This window comes from Lissotriton helveticus, chromosome 5_1 (assembly GCF_964261635.1).
Source record: "Lissotriton helveticus chromosome 5_1, aLisHel1.1, whole genome shotgun sequence".
NCBI lineage: Eukaryota > Metazoa > Chordata > Amphibia > Caudata > Salamandridae > Lissotriton > Lissotriton helveticus.
In genome coordinates this window covers 1,273,925,039-1,273,938,547 of record NC_136065.1, presented here as the reverse complement: position 1 = coordinate 1,273,938,547, position 13,509 = coordinate 1,273,925,039, and the positions used below count along the sequence as shown (strand labels likewise).

General features: G+C 46.9%; 1 protein-coding gene across 2 annotated transcripts in view; it reads right to left on the bottom strand.

Moving 5' to 3' along the window:
- The window catches only part of ARHGEF40 (Rho guanine nucleotide exchange factor 40), a 382,900-nt gene that overhangs the window by 242,572 nt on the left and 126,819 nt on the right, over window positions 1-13,509 (bottom strand). For both annotated transcript variants that reach the window (XM_078644086.1, XM_078644087.1), the window contains exons 2-4: window positions 4,924-5,121; window positions 1,535-3,605; window positions 747-950 (exon numbers count right to left, since the gene is read on the bottom strand). In XM_078644086.1, the coding sequence (XP_078500212.1) occupies window positions 747-950; window positions 1,535-3,605; window positions 4,924-5,121 (2,473 nt within the window). The remainder of the gene's footprint in view (window positions 1-746; window positions 951-1,534; window positions 3,606-4,923; window positions 5,122-13,509) is intronic.

Here is a 13,509-nt window from a genome sequence, read left to right as displayed (position 1 = left end):
CAGAGGTGGCGATAACCTGGGTGCGTAGATGTAAAGTGTTGAAGGTGCATCTGGGAGTCTGAGGATTATATAGGATATGTGAGCTAGCGGTACCTCTGGAGTAGGGGAGATATCACTGGGGTTGAGGAGAGACCACTGGGGTACATGAAAAACGTTTAGGGGTACGTGGAAACTTCACAGGATGAAGGGATAAAATATCTTTGGGTAATGGAAATATCTATGTGGTGATGTCGAATGTAATGTGGGAAATATCTATGGGGCGTGGGAGACATCTCTGAAGGTTTTGGAGACACTTCTGGGGGAGGAGGGTGTGATATACTCAAACTGGTAGGAGAGTTATATACAGGAGAAGAGATCTCAGCGAAGTTAGAGGACTTGGAGATATGTATGAGGTCAAGGAGCTATCACCGAACTGTGGAAATCTCTGAATACATGGAATAGCATTCTGAGTTAGTGGTAGTGTAAGAGATATATCTGGACTAAAAGATAACTCTCAATGTGTGGGATATTTCAGGAGGACGGCTTATTTATGAATAGATGAAACATATCCATAAGGGCAGGCAAGTTCTCTCTATTTTGAAAAATAAAAGCCTGTGTGCTTAATGAGCTTCGCATGGGTGGGGGTTCTCAGGAATCGGATGGAAAAAGAACTGCTTCTACAGCAACAAGGTCTCTTTTGGAGGGATGTCTCTTGGAAATATGTCTTTTGTGAGAAATTTCTCTTAGGCACATCTGCCTCCACTCACCAGTTAGTGAGAAGACCCCGGACTGCAGGACATCCCAGTTCACTTCCTGTCTGCTGGCACCACCTTCAGGAAGAGCTGGTTTCCGTCGGGAAAGAGACAGGGGCCTTTCTGTTTCCACAGGAGCAGCTCTGGGTGATGAGGGCTCCTCCAACTGGTTAGAGAGGTCAGTGGGAGATGCAGAAATGCAACTTTCTAGAACACCAGCTGTAAAGGACACAAGAGTTGAGAATGCCCATCATATTCACCCCTGCAGTGCTCCCATCCTGCCCAGCTGAAAAAGCACACACTTGCCACTAGAAGAAACGGGTGCTAGCCCAAGTCCTAACTTATTCTATAACCCATCATCCTTACAATTGTCCTGAACAATGTCACTACCAATACCTACCATTGTCCGTACCAGCTATTATCCTTCTACTGTCATTACAGTTGTCCTTTCTCATCTCCTAACCTACTATCCATGTCCTAGTTCTCTCCTCCCATTATCCTTAGGCCTATCATTACCGTTGTCCTTGCTGCGTCTTACCCTACTATCCTTACTAATGTCCATGCTAACAATTGCCATTTAACATTGTGCTTCCACATGCACTTACCCATTAAACAACCCATTGCCTTCCCATTTCTATGCTGTTTCACTAACAATTTCTGACATATCAAACCCTCTTCCAACTTACTGCCTGTAATGTCCAGCAATCTCCACTACTTAGCAACACTTCACCCTTTCATTTTATGGGTCATTACCCCTTGAAATTGCCTCAGGTCCCAGGTGCAAAGTGGCTTCCCCCTCATACCTTGAATTCCTAATGTTGGTTGTTCATCTTTGGTTTCCTCCTCTTCTCTGGCCGTGAGATCGTGACTTCCTTCAACACGCTCGACTTCCGACCCGATCTCATCAAGTGCTTCTTCTGACTGTGACCCGGCCTCCGTGCCATCAGACGGCCTCTCCAAGTCCACACTCTTTACTAGTTCCTGCTTGTCCAGACACATTAGCCCCTCCACAGGAACATCCTTGGCACTGGAAACAACCACACATGACTTCTGCTCCTCTGGCTTTCTGGAACCAACTTTTGCACCTCCCTTCTTTCTTTTCCTCTTTCCCTTACCATGCTTCTTGGCGGGAAAGTGACCTACACTCCCCTGGTGGCCAGGCTTTCCTGCGCGCATAGCTTCTTGGTCCATGGGACTTTTAATTGACTTAGCAGGCTCTTGGTCAGTTGGCTTGCTCTTGTCTTCAGTGACCTCACTGCTCTCCATCTGTCCTCTTGCTAAAGAGGTCATTCTACTGTCCTGAGTGGAGTGAAGAGCTGTACTGCCCTCCTTGCTGGGAGACCCCACAGACACGTCTTCCTTCAGAGTTCCTTCTGCTGTTGAACACAGAATAGTTGGATCCAAAATGGGTGTTGGAGATTCTGGGGATCTCGGAGATGTCGAAGGGGGTCTGGAAAATGTGGCGTCATCTAACTGGTTGGCGGAGCACTCCCCTTGTAGGGTGGTCTCTGGTGTCTGGCAGGGCAGTGGGCTTTGAATACACTTTGTGGTTGGCTCTCCTGTCCCACTCTCCTGTGAGATGAACTTGCCATCTACAGAAATATATTTATAGGTTGATAACGTGTCGGCTGCAGGACCATGCTCACACACGATGCCAGGAGAAAATGTGCTCCCCTGTGGAAATGCTCCTATGCAGTCTCCCTCTGTGAACACATTTCTACTACTGGGGATATATTCTGGTGAAAGTGGTCTGGCGGGAAGATAGTCTGGCTCCCCTCTTGATGCCCGGCAAGAGTCTGCCTCCCAACACACTGTCTCTGCGTGAACATCAAAGACAACAGCTGATGGAGTCTTTGGTGTAATAGGAAATGCATGTTGCTCCTCAGCAGGGGAGAGAGACCTCTCCATGACCCTCACATTAACTCTAGTATGTGCTCCAACACTGGCTCCAGGTGTGCTGTCCTGGGCACCATCCACATGCCTTTGCTGGTCCTCACCTGGCCTAGGACTTAGCCCTGTAGTATCACCAACATAGGCAGACCTGCTTAGCACACCTCCAGCAATGCTTCCCTCCCATGTCCGGTGGCCCCTGTTCTTGACAGGGACAGCTTCTTCCTTTGGTACCTTCTGGTGCATCCAGGCGCGGTGCCGCTTATTTCGGCCCTTGCCATGCCCCTTTCGAACAGGCACTGTCTTGGTCTTCGAGATGCCATTTGCCTCAAGATACCGCTGCCTGGAGTCCACACCAGATTCTGGAGAGATGCTGAGGTCCAAAAGCTCCACATACTCACCCTCAATATTTTCTATGAAGGGGCTGCAGATGTCAGTAAGGTCTCCCACAACCACTCCAGTGGGCCCCCCATGCGGGTCTTTGACATCTGTGCTAGAGTTTCGTCCATCTCCTGGGCTGCGGTCCCCTAAGATTTCAGAGAGATGCTCCCCAGATGTTAGTGTGCTCCCTGGAGATAGGGGATCCAAGGGGCACCTTCTACCCACGATGAATCCGTCTTTGTGCACAAACTGAGGGTAAACTATATCAGACCAGGGCACCCGAAGGACCCGCTCCCCAGCAGCCAGAAGGCAGTTTTCCAGTCGGGTAGCATGACGATCCTTGTTAATGCCATTGAGCCATTCCACAGTGAAGATGAAGGGGTAGGAGTCCTCGGGCACCAGCACCTCCTGAACGCTCCGGCAATCTTGGGACAGACACTTCAGGGCCAGCCGGGGAGAGCATTCCAGGTAGGGAAGAACCTGCAGGTAGAAGTCTCCAGGCTTCAGGCACTGCCAGGGCAGGGAGGAGAGCTGCACCACCACTTTCTCGTGAAGACATAAGGGCCAGCCTTCATGGCAGAAGAGGAAGCCGCTGTACTGGGACTGCAAGATAAGAGAGAAGAGAATATAAAACAGGAAACAGAGAGAGTTAGGAAGCATGAGAGGAATCAGGCCTGCAAAAATCTTTACCAGCCCAATTTACTATTAATAGTTACACAGGTGGTGTGTATGGGTGGCCAATCCGCACCTTTTCTGTGCATTCCCTCTGGGGAGAACGCCTTGTGATTCACTGGAGCCTCCTGAGCTTGCATTTCATTAGGCTGCCGGTATAGTGAGAGAAATTAGGGTTTGCGGCAACAAGTGCACACACTGGCATGAATGTGCAGGACTGCTAGAAGCATGGGGGTCCAGCCTAATGGTATGTGGTGGATGCATAGGAACATACAACAAAGGAACTGATCTGTGTGTATCTAGAAGACTCTGGCGAAGCCAGGAAAGCAGTTCTAACAGCACCTATAAGGAATAGACCCATCCTCCAAGTAGTTCCTTATTTGTGGACACTGCCCTCTCACACAAGGCCCTCTTTTACTTTTGTAGTCACTAAAGGTGGTAAAGAAGAATTCCTGCTGAAAATGATTTTTTTAAACCACCTCCAACATCTTGCAAACTGGCCCACCCCTCCCTATCCCACTCGCCCTCCCAGGGACCTTTGACAGGTTTCTGTGGTTCCTGAGGAAAAGGTGCTAACCAGAGACTATAGTGCCAAACAGTATCCGCCAACATGCTCTCTCCTGAGTGATGTACACCTAACTACACGAGTCACATATTTATAACCATGGAAGGGGGGGGGGGAATGTGGGGGTGGTGCTTGGCACCTAACATAGCGGAAAGCCACCACAGTTCATCAACAACTTCCAAGGCAAGTTTTTCCTCACGGGATCTTAGACAGTTAAATCATGCCTTGATGCAGAGGCTCACACTGCTCTGTGAGGACAGCAGGATAGCCTGTCCATGTACCATTGGTCGAGGAAGATAAGAGTGAGTCCCACCCTCTGCCTAGTGACACTTCTAGGATTATCTATGACGAATTAGATGTTCCTCTATTCTCAGGAATACCTGAACCTAGCTCTCATATGCAACTCATTAGTTAACACTTGTTCTTTCAGTGTAGATATGTATATGCGTTGAGGTGTATATTTCCCACTGTGATTAGTAATATTGCGTGTTTTGTATAGTTTCTGTCGTATGTGTGTGAATAAAATGGGTTTTTGTAGACTTAGCCAGACTATCATTCGCTTGCTGTGTTGAACCAAACCCATTTCCCAGGGAAAGTAGACCCTAGGTCAGAATGAACCCAGGTAGGTGAAGGTACTCAATATCTGCCTACTCAAAGTACTGACAGCAAATCAGAGTCACTCACGCATGCCTCCTGCTGGATCCGCTGCAGTATGTGCTTGGCTGGCACAAGAAACTCGATGGCGTATCTGAGAGCATCCTCGCCATAGGTGCGCTCCACCACCGCAAACACCTGGCACAGCAACGTGGGGCCAGTGGCCGAGAAGGGCGGGTAGAGGGCGGACAGGGTGTTCTGCACGCAGTCTTCCACCGGCTCCGCACTCTGTGAAGAGAGGAAGAAAGAGAGGGTGAAAGGATGGCGGAGACCTGGGAGGACTCGAGGCAGGGTTGTGGGAGGAAAAAGGGAAGGGATAAGGCAGGAACCAAGCTCTGAACTCTGAGGGACACCTATGTGTCTGTGCAGTGTGTGTTGTTTGCTCAATTTCTATGTGAGTAAGGCCGCCCTGGAGGGGCAATGAGGGGGCATGTGGTGTCAAACTCTCTTCTTTACTCCCTTTCTATGACTCTGGGCCTGATTTAGACTGTCTGAGAGGGAACTGTGTCGCAACGGCAAAGGAGTACTCCCTCAACCAAAACGTAGTTCTGCCCACATCATTTAGAGTTGGGCAGAGCTTCAGTGTGTAGACGGCAGAGACTATTCCGTATCCGTTGCCTACATACACCTATGATGTAGTAAGGGAAGTCTGAGGTTTGGTCATGTGTTCGCCCTCCTCATTTAGAGTGGGTGAAAATATGGCCAATTTTGACTGTCCTTCACTGCCAGGTAAACTTCCAAGTAATGCAAAGTGAAAACTGAAAAACGACCTTTACACCATGGGAGAAAGCAATGGAGTATTTTTTTTTTCAGAAAGAAAATCTTACTTTTTTTTAAATTTATTTTTTTATTTTTTTATTTGAACAACAGCTCCATCATGTTGACAGACCCATCTGTGAAACTTTCAATGCACTTACAGGAACTGCAGTGACAGTGGTTCCTACGAATGCAAGAAATGTCTGCTGGGCCGACAGACATCTCTAACTTTGGCAGGCAGAGTACCTTAGCCATGGCAGGAGTAAACTACTCCACCATGGTGACCTGACGTAATCCGTACGACAAAGAATAAACAAGACCCCATCTTCATACAGTAAATACAGAGGTAAAGTACAGGTGCAGAGAAGGAGGCGCCTAAGTGAGGGAGAGAAAAGTTAAGGCAGGCACACACAAAAAGTTAAGGCAGTTCCCTCCTCAGCACCCCTCGTTCAGAGTCACTCTGGCCTATAGGGAAATCAGGAAGTGACCCATGGACTGATCTGACAGATGAGTATGTGGGCTGTTTTTTAGCAGTTTGTGGGCCTGTTTTATGACTAACGGGACTGTTTTTTACCGTTGTTTTCCCTGATATGACCACAAACATTGCCTGTTTGCCACGTACCCTGCAAAATAGCCATAGAACTTCTCTGTACATGTTTAAAGCTGGCCTGATTTTCTAGTGTGGGCCACATTTTTAGCTATCTGTTTCACCAATAGTGGGCACTTATTTTGGTTCCCGGGACTGTTTTGTATCCCAGTCAGACCCTGCTGTCCCAGTGCTTGACAAAGCAGTGGTGAGGTAACCCTTACCAAGCATACTTCTCTTTCCATTCCCAAAAGACCCAGTCCATTTTCTATATAAAGGGAATGATGCCCTTACCAGTACGTTACACAGACATTAAGCCCATTGGATTTTTTTGCATCAGAAACGGCAAGTGCCAATGCTCCGGAGCGGTATAACGCAAAGAAATTTCTCTTTGAGGATTTGGAGGGTGGGGGTTAAAAATGTAACTTCACTTGATCAAATATCCAAAAGCCTTAGGCCTATGTTAAACTCCTGACTCAAAGCTTGCGTACTCTGACATTAGCATCAACCCACACGGTCTTTTACTGTAATGCACAACTGTTTTCTTACTGTGTAACTGCACTATTCATTGAAAATGTTGTTTCCGGTGTTTCCTTTTTTACTTTTTCATAGTAGTCAACAAAACAAAACTCATGTTTGCCTTTTTTTTACAGAAATATGTAGCCTTGTACGCTCACAGCCGCTGCTGCACACTCTTCCCCAGAGTTACTCCCTTGACGTTCAGCTGCCTTTCTGCTTTCCGTCTCATGTACCAGCCCTGAGCCCTTAACATAATGAGGTAGTCCTCCTCCTAATCCATGTCCCTACACCCGTCCTCTCCGACATTAAAAGCCAATTCAATCTGGCTTCATACAATTCAGAAATCCACTCATTTGCCAGAGGTCCACCATATTTTCTCATCAAAGGCCCTCACGCTGAGGACCCATTTGAATCCAGGTTGTGTGCCAGAATTACATGTTGTGTTCTTTTTCCACGCACAATCATTTCCCCTGTGTGGATTTTGCAAGTAAAATCCCAGTGAAATCCTCAGAGCCAGAACACGAGGGTAGCCGGATTCGTAAAGCCTGTCTGTACCCTGTGTTGTGCCTCAGCCCGAGCTCAAGATCTCCAAATCCTGTGGGGATTTCCCTCAGGAAATACCGCAGCAGCAGTATCAATATTTCTCCAGGGTTAAATTCTCAGTTGGCACACGCGACATGAGCCCTTACCGTCAGATTCAATAAAATAACCTCAGACTCGGTTAAGGAATTAACCTTGCTGAAGTCGAAAAATAAAAAAAATAAAAGCCATTTTCTGCACTTCAGTTTATCCAGAATTAACACTACCACGTCGTCAAATTACTTTCTTTACATAAAGTGTGAGTCTCACCTCTGAGAAGCTCGGTCTGGTGTAGTACACATATTGAAAATGAAAATGAATTATTGGCCTACATTATTCCTTACTGTTAATACATTGGGCCAAAGAGGGGTGCAGCACAGACCACAGACTAGTTTGTTGGTGTGAAAAAGGCAGCTTTATCGAAGACAGGTGCACTGTGCAACAAAAATTCCTTGTCCTGTGCCGTACAAACTTAAACCTCACTAAATATTTTCCTCCTACCTTACCCCTCTCCCCTAAAGTTTTACCCCCTGCAAACATTTATAAACCCCCAAACTTGCAACTTCTTAACCTTTCTTCACCTAGCTATCTATGTACGCTTCCTACGCTTCTTCCCTCCTGCGTGCTCCTGGATTGACCTTTCCCAACCAATAAACTGTAACTTTAAACCACTCTACCAACTATTACCCAGGAAAAACGCCCCAATAAAGACCATCATTAGGGACCAGCCCCTGCTTCAAGCGACAACCAAAGTACATGCTTCCCCACCGGGGCACCTGTTCCCAACAAAAACTACCCAAATTCTTACATCATACCTGATGGACTTCTACTCCCTGACCTGTCCTGAAGCCCCATGAAAAAATAGGGAGGGCGGGTGGGACAAAAACGCTCCCACCACTATGCCCCCAGCCGGCTGTCGTGTCACTACCACCGAAATGGTGGCCAGTAACCTAAGATGGCCGGCTAAATACACCCCAGCCCAAAACTAGCCCAAGGCAGCCCAAAACAAGCCCAAGGCATCCCAACACTAGCCCAAGGCAGCCCAACAAGCCCAACTGGGCTCTGGCTGCCCCCCCCCGGCCGAAGACTTCCAGGGAGGGGCAGGCCTCCCGTTGGTTGGCCGCTCCCCCAACAGGCCCAGACTGGCCATAGCGGGCACCGGGCAATCCCCCGGTGCGCCGCAAGGGTGAGGGCCGCTTTTGAGCTCCAGGGGGCCGATTTTGTTAGAGGGCCGTTTTTGCAGCATAGCTGCAAAATCGGCCCTGCAACAAAATCGGCCGAAAACCGGCCCTAGCAAAGCGCTCGGCGGCACCTCCAACCCCCCCGAGTGGGGAGGGGGGGCCGGCCGAGCACTTTGCCAGGGCCGGTTTTGGTTCCCAGTCCGGCCCTGTCCCCCAAACCCTATTTCGATTTAAGATCATTTGCAATGCCTTATCACTCATGTGACGCACAGAGGTGAAGGTTTTATTCAGACACTTAATTTTTCATGTATTCACAAAAATGAAACATGGCAACCTTTTGTATAAAAATGTTTGTTTTTAGTAAAAATGTTATTTAAGCAGAAGGGTGCATATTACACAGCTTAATTACTTAATTTTACAAAACCTAATGTGTAATATCCTAGTCACAGTGGAGGCTGCAGATAGTAAATAGTGGTCCTCAAACACTGTTTACCTTCTGTTCTTTGAAAGTGGTGAGCCGTAATACTTACCCAGAATTGTAGGGAGGGTTTTGGTGTAAAGGGGGGAGGGGGACGGGGCCCTGGGGGGATGCAGGCTGAAGTTGTTCCTTCCAAGAACATTTTGAAAACATTGGACCACATAGTGCATTTTAGAGCACAGTGTCACATAAATTTGCTTAAAAACCACATGCGGTGAAAAAGCATTTATTGAGTATTTAATTCTTTCATAGTGTGCCAGGCCAATTTACCTTGATGCTCCCCAAGAGTTGAGTCACATTTTTTGTGAAATCATAGCGTGCCTGCAGATGTCAAAAATTACTTCCACTGTGCTAGGTCCAACATGTTGTCATGGGTGCCCTTTTGGTCCCGAAATGACATACAATATGCCACTGCTAGAATTTTGCCATTAGAGTCATCCATAAACAACGGTTGGCCCTTATGTCAACAATAGCCCTCGTTTGCTAGCATTTTCTCACAGGTGTCTGTGATGCGAAGAACTGCCTCCGTTACACCAGCGCAAGAATTTTGAAGGTAGGAATTATCTACAGTATGCTAGATTCAAGAGCACAGGCGAATGCCAATAGCTTAAACTCTTGCAAATGCGAGACTTATCGCATTGCAAATGTGTTCAACGCCTGTGCTATGAAGAAAAAAAAAGTGTTAGGAGAGGGAGTGTCCTCACATCCCATAACACTCTTCACCGCACACTCAGCGACATACCTGCTCCGCTGTAATCAGGCGTCGAAGCACACCCGGGACACGCTAGGTGTCACTGGGTGGGCCCGATGATGAAGCATGCCACCAACTAGGTTGGTGGGTGAGGGCTTTATGAGCACACCTACCAGGTGCCACTACCCCCTGACGAAACATACTTGAGTCCTTAAAATTAATCTTTGTCAACCCCCCCTATTTTTAGCTAGTCTTCTTTTGATTAACTTCATATAAACCCGGGGATATGGACTAGCTATCTGGTCCTCTCTCTCCCTCTTGATACACGATAGTGTCCTCCCTGCGACAGCAGGCAGGACAAAGCTATTTGAGATAATAGTGCTCGGAGGCTGTAATTAAAGCCTACCAAGTAACCACACACGTAACAGGGGGTGTCCTCATGGAAGGTTACAAAATAAGGCAAGGCGGTACTAAGGAGGGACTACTAAACCTATGTCCAATGAAAAGCCACAATTTAATGTGGACAATGACACAAGCCAATAAAAAATATGGACGGAGAGTGGGAGGAGCTTCAAGTCCATAACTGAATACAGCATGCCTCTCAGCGAATGTGCTGCACAGGTTCAACCTAAAAAAATAGCACTAGGCAGCTCAGCAACCAAAGGTGCTACACTACATTGCCCTAGGGGAAGAAAGTATTACAGAGCCAAATCTATGCTTAATTTGAGCCTGTGGTTTCCAGTGCTCGGCACCAGCACTTAATTGTCAGCACCGGCTCTAGTGATAGTCCACCACATTGCGGCTTTATCTGTCTAAATTTGAGATGAGCACAACAGTAGAGTTTAATAAGTCAATATCCATTAAAAAAACGAATAATACCTGCTGCTCATGCCATACTTTTAGCTTTCAGTGCTCTGAAATAGTCTGAATTGTCATACTTGTAGGAGTGGTAGTTGTGTTGTTACTGTCAGAATCTGAATCATCTTTATTAGGCCAGAAGCAGCCTTAAAAGCATTGCCAAACATGTTGAATATAGCAATGAAATACATATAGCTTCATAATAATTACAACACAAAGTAAAATACATAAAATCACGCAGTACTGGCATTGGCATATGTGGGTGGTGCGGGCTGCAGTGGTCTGCAGGTTTGGGCCCTGGCACTTACTTTTTAACAAATTAAACACTGATGCACTGCTGTTTTCTTCCCCAGCCCTGGTGTACAAAGAGGCTGCATAGCATCACACACAAATCTCTTTGCCCCTTTGTGCAAAAAGGTGTGCTCATGATGTCTGGGGTAGAAGGGTAGCCATCCAGTATAGAATACTATGCCAAGACCAAATTTTTACATATTGCATATGTATTGTATGGTGCAGCATACAAACAATGTGTAAAAGGTTAGCAGAAATTAAAACATTTCTCCAACTTAATGCTTGTCTTTTGGTGTATAGCCCTTTCTTTCATTTTTAGTAGATAGGGCTTTGCATCAAAAACAGTGAGTTGTAGACTGAGAATGCCCATCTAACGCCCATGACATGCTCCATGATTCAAAGTAGTGCAGAGCAGCACAAAGCATTCTTTTGCACTACCTAAAGGCTATTTTCCAGTGCAAAAAAAAGTGTTGCACTAGAAAGTAAATAGCTTATCAAGACTTTGTGCCAGTTTGCGTCACTTTGCGTGATGCAGCTCCTGCAGAAAAGATCAATCTGCCCCTAAATCTGTCTTACTTACTACCTGTTGCTTACTTCACACACACACACCCACAAGCTTACACATACAGATAGGCTCACACATACACACTGTCTCTCACACAAACATACTTTAACCTGCATGCACACAACATACTTTTAAAACATACTTTTAAAAGCATTGTTTCACTTACCATAGCTGCTAAAGAAGAGTCACTTCCAGCTCTTGCTGCTTAGGTTTATTTTAATTATGCTAATAGTGAATAAAACACTATTACTCACTATTAGCACAATAAACAAGCATGTACAATGCAACGGTCTCGCCTTTGCAAAAGTTAGAGCTATTGGCATTGTAAATGACACATTTTTAATTTATGTGTTGGTTTGGCTTAGTCAGGCTTAAGCAACGGAACAAGGGTAAAGCATTTAGAACTACCAAAACAAATATTAAGTAAGAAACAACACAGTAAAAAACTGACAGCAATTAATAATAATATAGATGGATGTGGTGGTGGTGGTGGATGTGGTGGTGGTGGATGTGGTGGTGGATGTGGCGGTGGAAGTGGTAGTGGTGGTGGTGGTGGTGGTGGTGGATGTGGTGGTGGTGGAAGTGGTGGATGTGGTGGTGGTGGATATGGTGGATGTGGTGGTGGTGGAAGTGGTGGTGGATGTGGTGGTGGTGGATGTGTTGGTGGTGGATGTGGTGGATGCGGTGGTGGATGCGGTGGTGGATGTGGTAGATGTGGATGGGGTGGTGTTGGATGTGGATGTGGTGGTGGTGGATGTGGTGGTGAATGTGGTGGTGGATGTGGTGGTGGATGTGGTGCTGGATGTGGTGCTGGATGTGGTGCTGGATGTGGTGTTGGATGTGGTGTTGGATGTGGTGTTGGATGTGGTGTTGGATGTGGTGCGGTAGTTTGTTGCAGAAAGTTGACCGCGGGTTAGTTCCATTGTATTGTGTCAAAGAATTGGCGTGGGGATTAAAGTGCATTATTTGGGAAGTAAATATCGCGAAACAGTAAAGATCATAAAAAAAACGAGTTGCAGTTGTTCCGCCGTTCTCCACTGTAGTGCAAACTTGGTAAATGGTGGCGGTAACATTAAAGAAAGGACAGCGGGGTCAAAATAATGAGGAATAAATCTCAGAGCACAGAGGGAAAATACAACTTTGCAGTCTCCCAGATTGATGGCCGTCGCGCTGCTTGGTGGATTTATGACTGCGATTTTCAAACAAAACAACAAATATCGAAAACCTCATGCTACACGCTATCCGTCTGCGCTTGCTTCCACGCAGTGGCATTGATTTTTAAGAAAGAGTTTGAAAAGGATTGTCCGTCGCGGGTATAAATCAAAAGGGGTATTTTATGGAGGCGCATTATCCAAAGTTAACCAATTTCGTACAATTACTGAAACCGATAAAAATTCAGTTATTGGCCCGGGGGAGAAGTGGTGAGGGGGCCTGGGGTATGATTGCATCAACAGGCAGGAGATAACCGGGAAACATGAGCGAATTTGTAAGCGGGGCTTTTCATCTGCCTCGGACTGAAAAAATGACTTTCAACGGTGATTGAAGCAGACAAACCCCCTTTCCCCCTCCCCCCTCCCCTGCCTTCTCTCAGGACGTGAAGTCGAGAGACACGGTAGAGGGGCTTTATGCGAACTACAAATAACCAGCCACTGGCATTCGCGGGCGGCCGGCAGGCGTCCAGGGACATACTGCCTCATCACGCTCACAAGGCAAGAAGACAGTGGAGCCGAGGAGACTATATGCACACAGACACGGACTGCCACACACGCACACACACATATACATAATATACTCACTACATAAATACACAGGCACACATGTTTACACGGGTTTACTATACACACATACGCACGTGTACAGACACTCAGGCACTCAGAGGAAACAAGAAAGTTAATGATGCGGCTGCCATTGTTAAAGTTGTAGCGCGGCGCGTCTATATTTATTTTAAAAAAGATGAAATGTTGCCATCCATGTCTTATGGTTAAGCCTCGCATTATAAAAACCAGCCCTCGCCGGAGCGCTGCGCCGCCGAAGGCTCCGAGGCAGCAATATACGGAGCAAGGTTTCCAGGGAAGGCAGCTCCGGCAGCAGCGGGCGGAAGCCGGAAAGGAG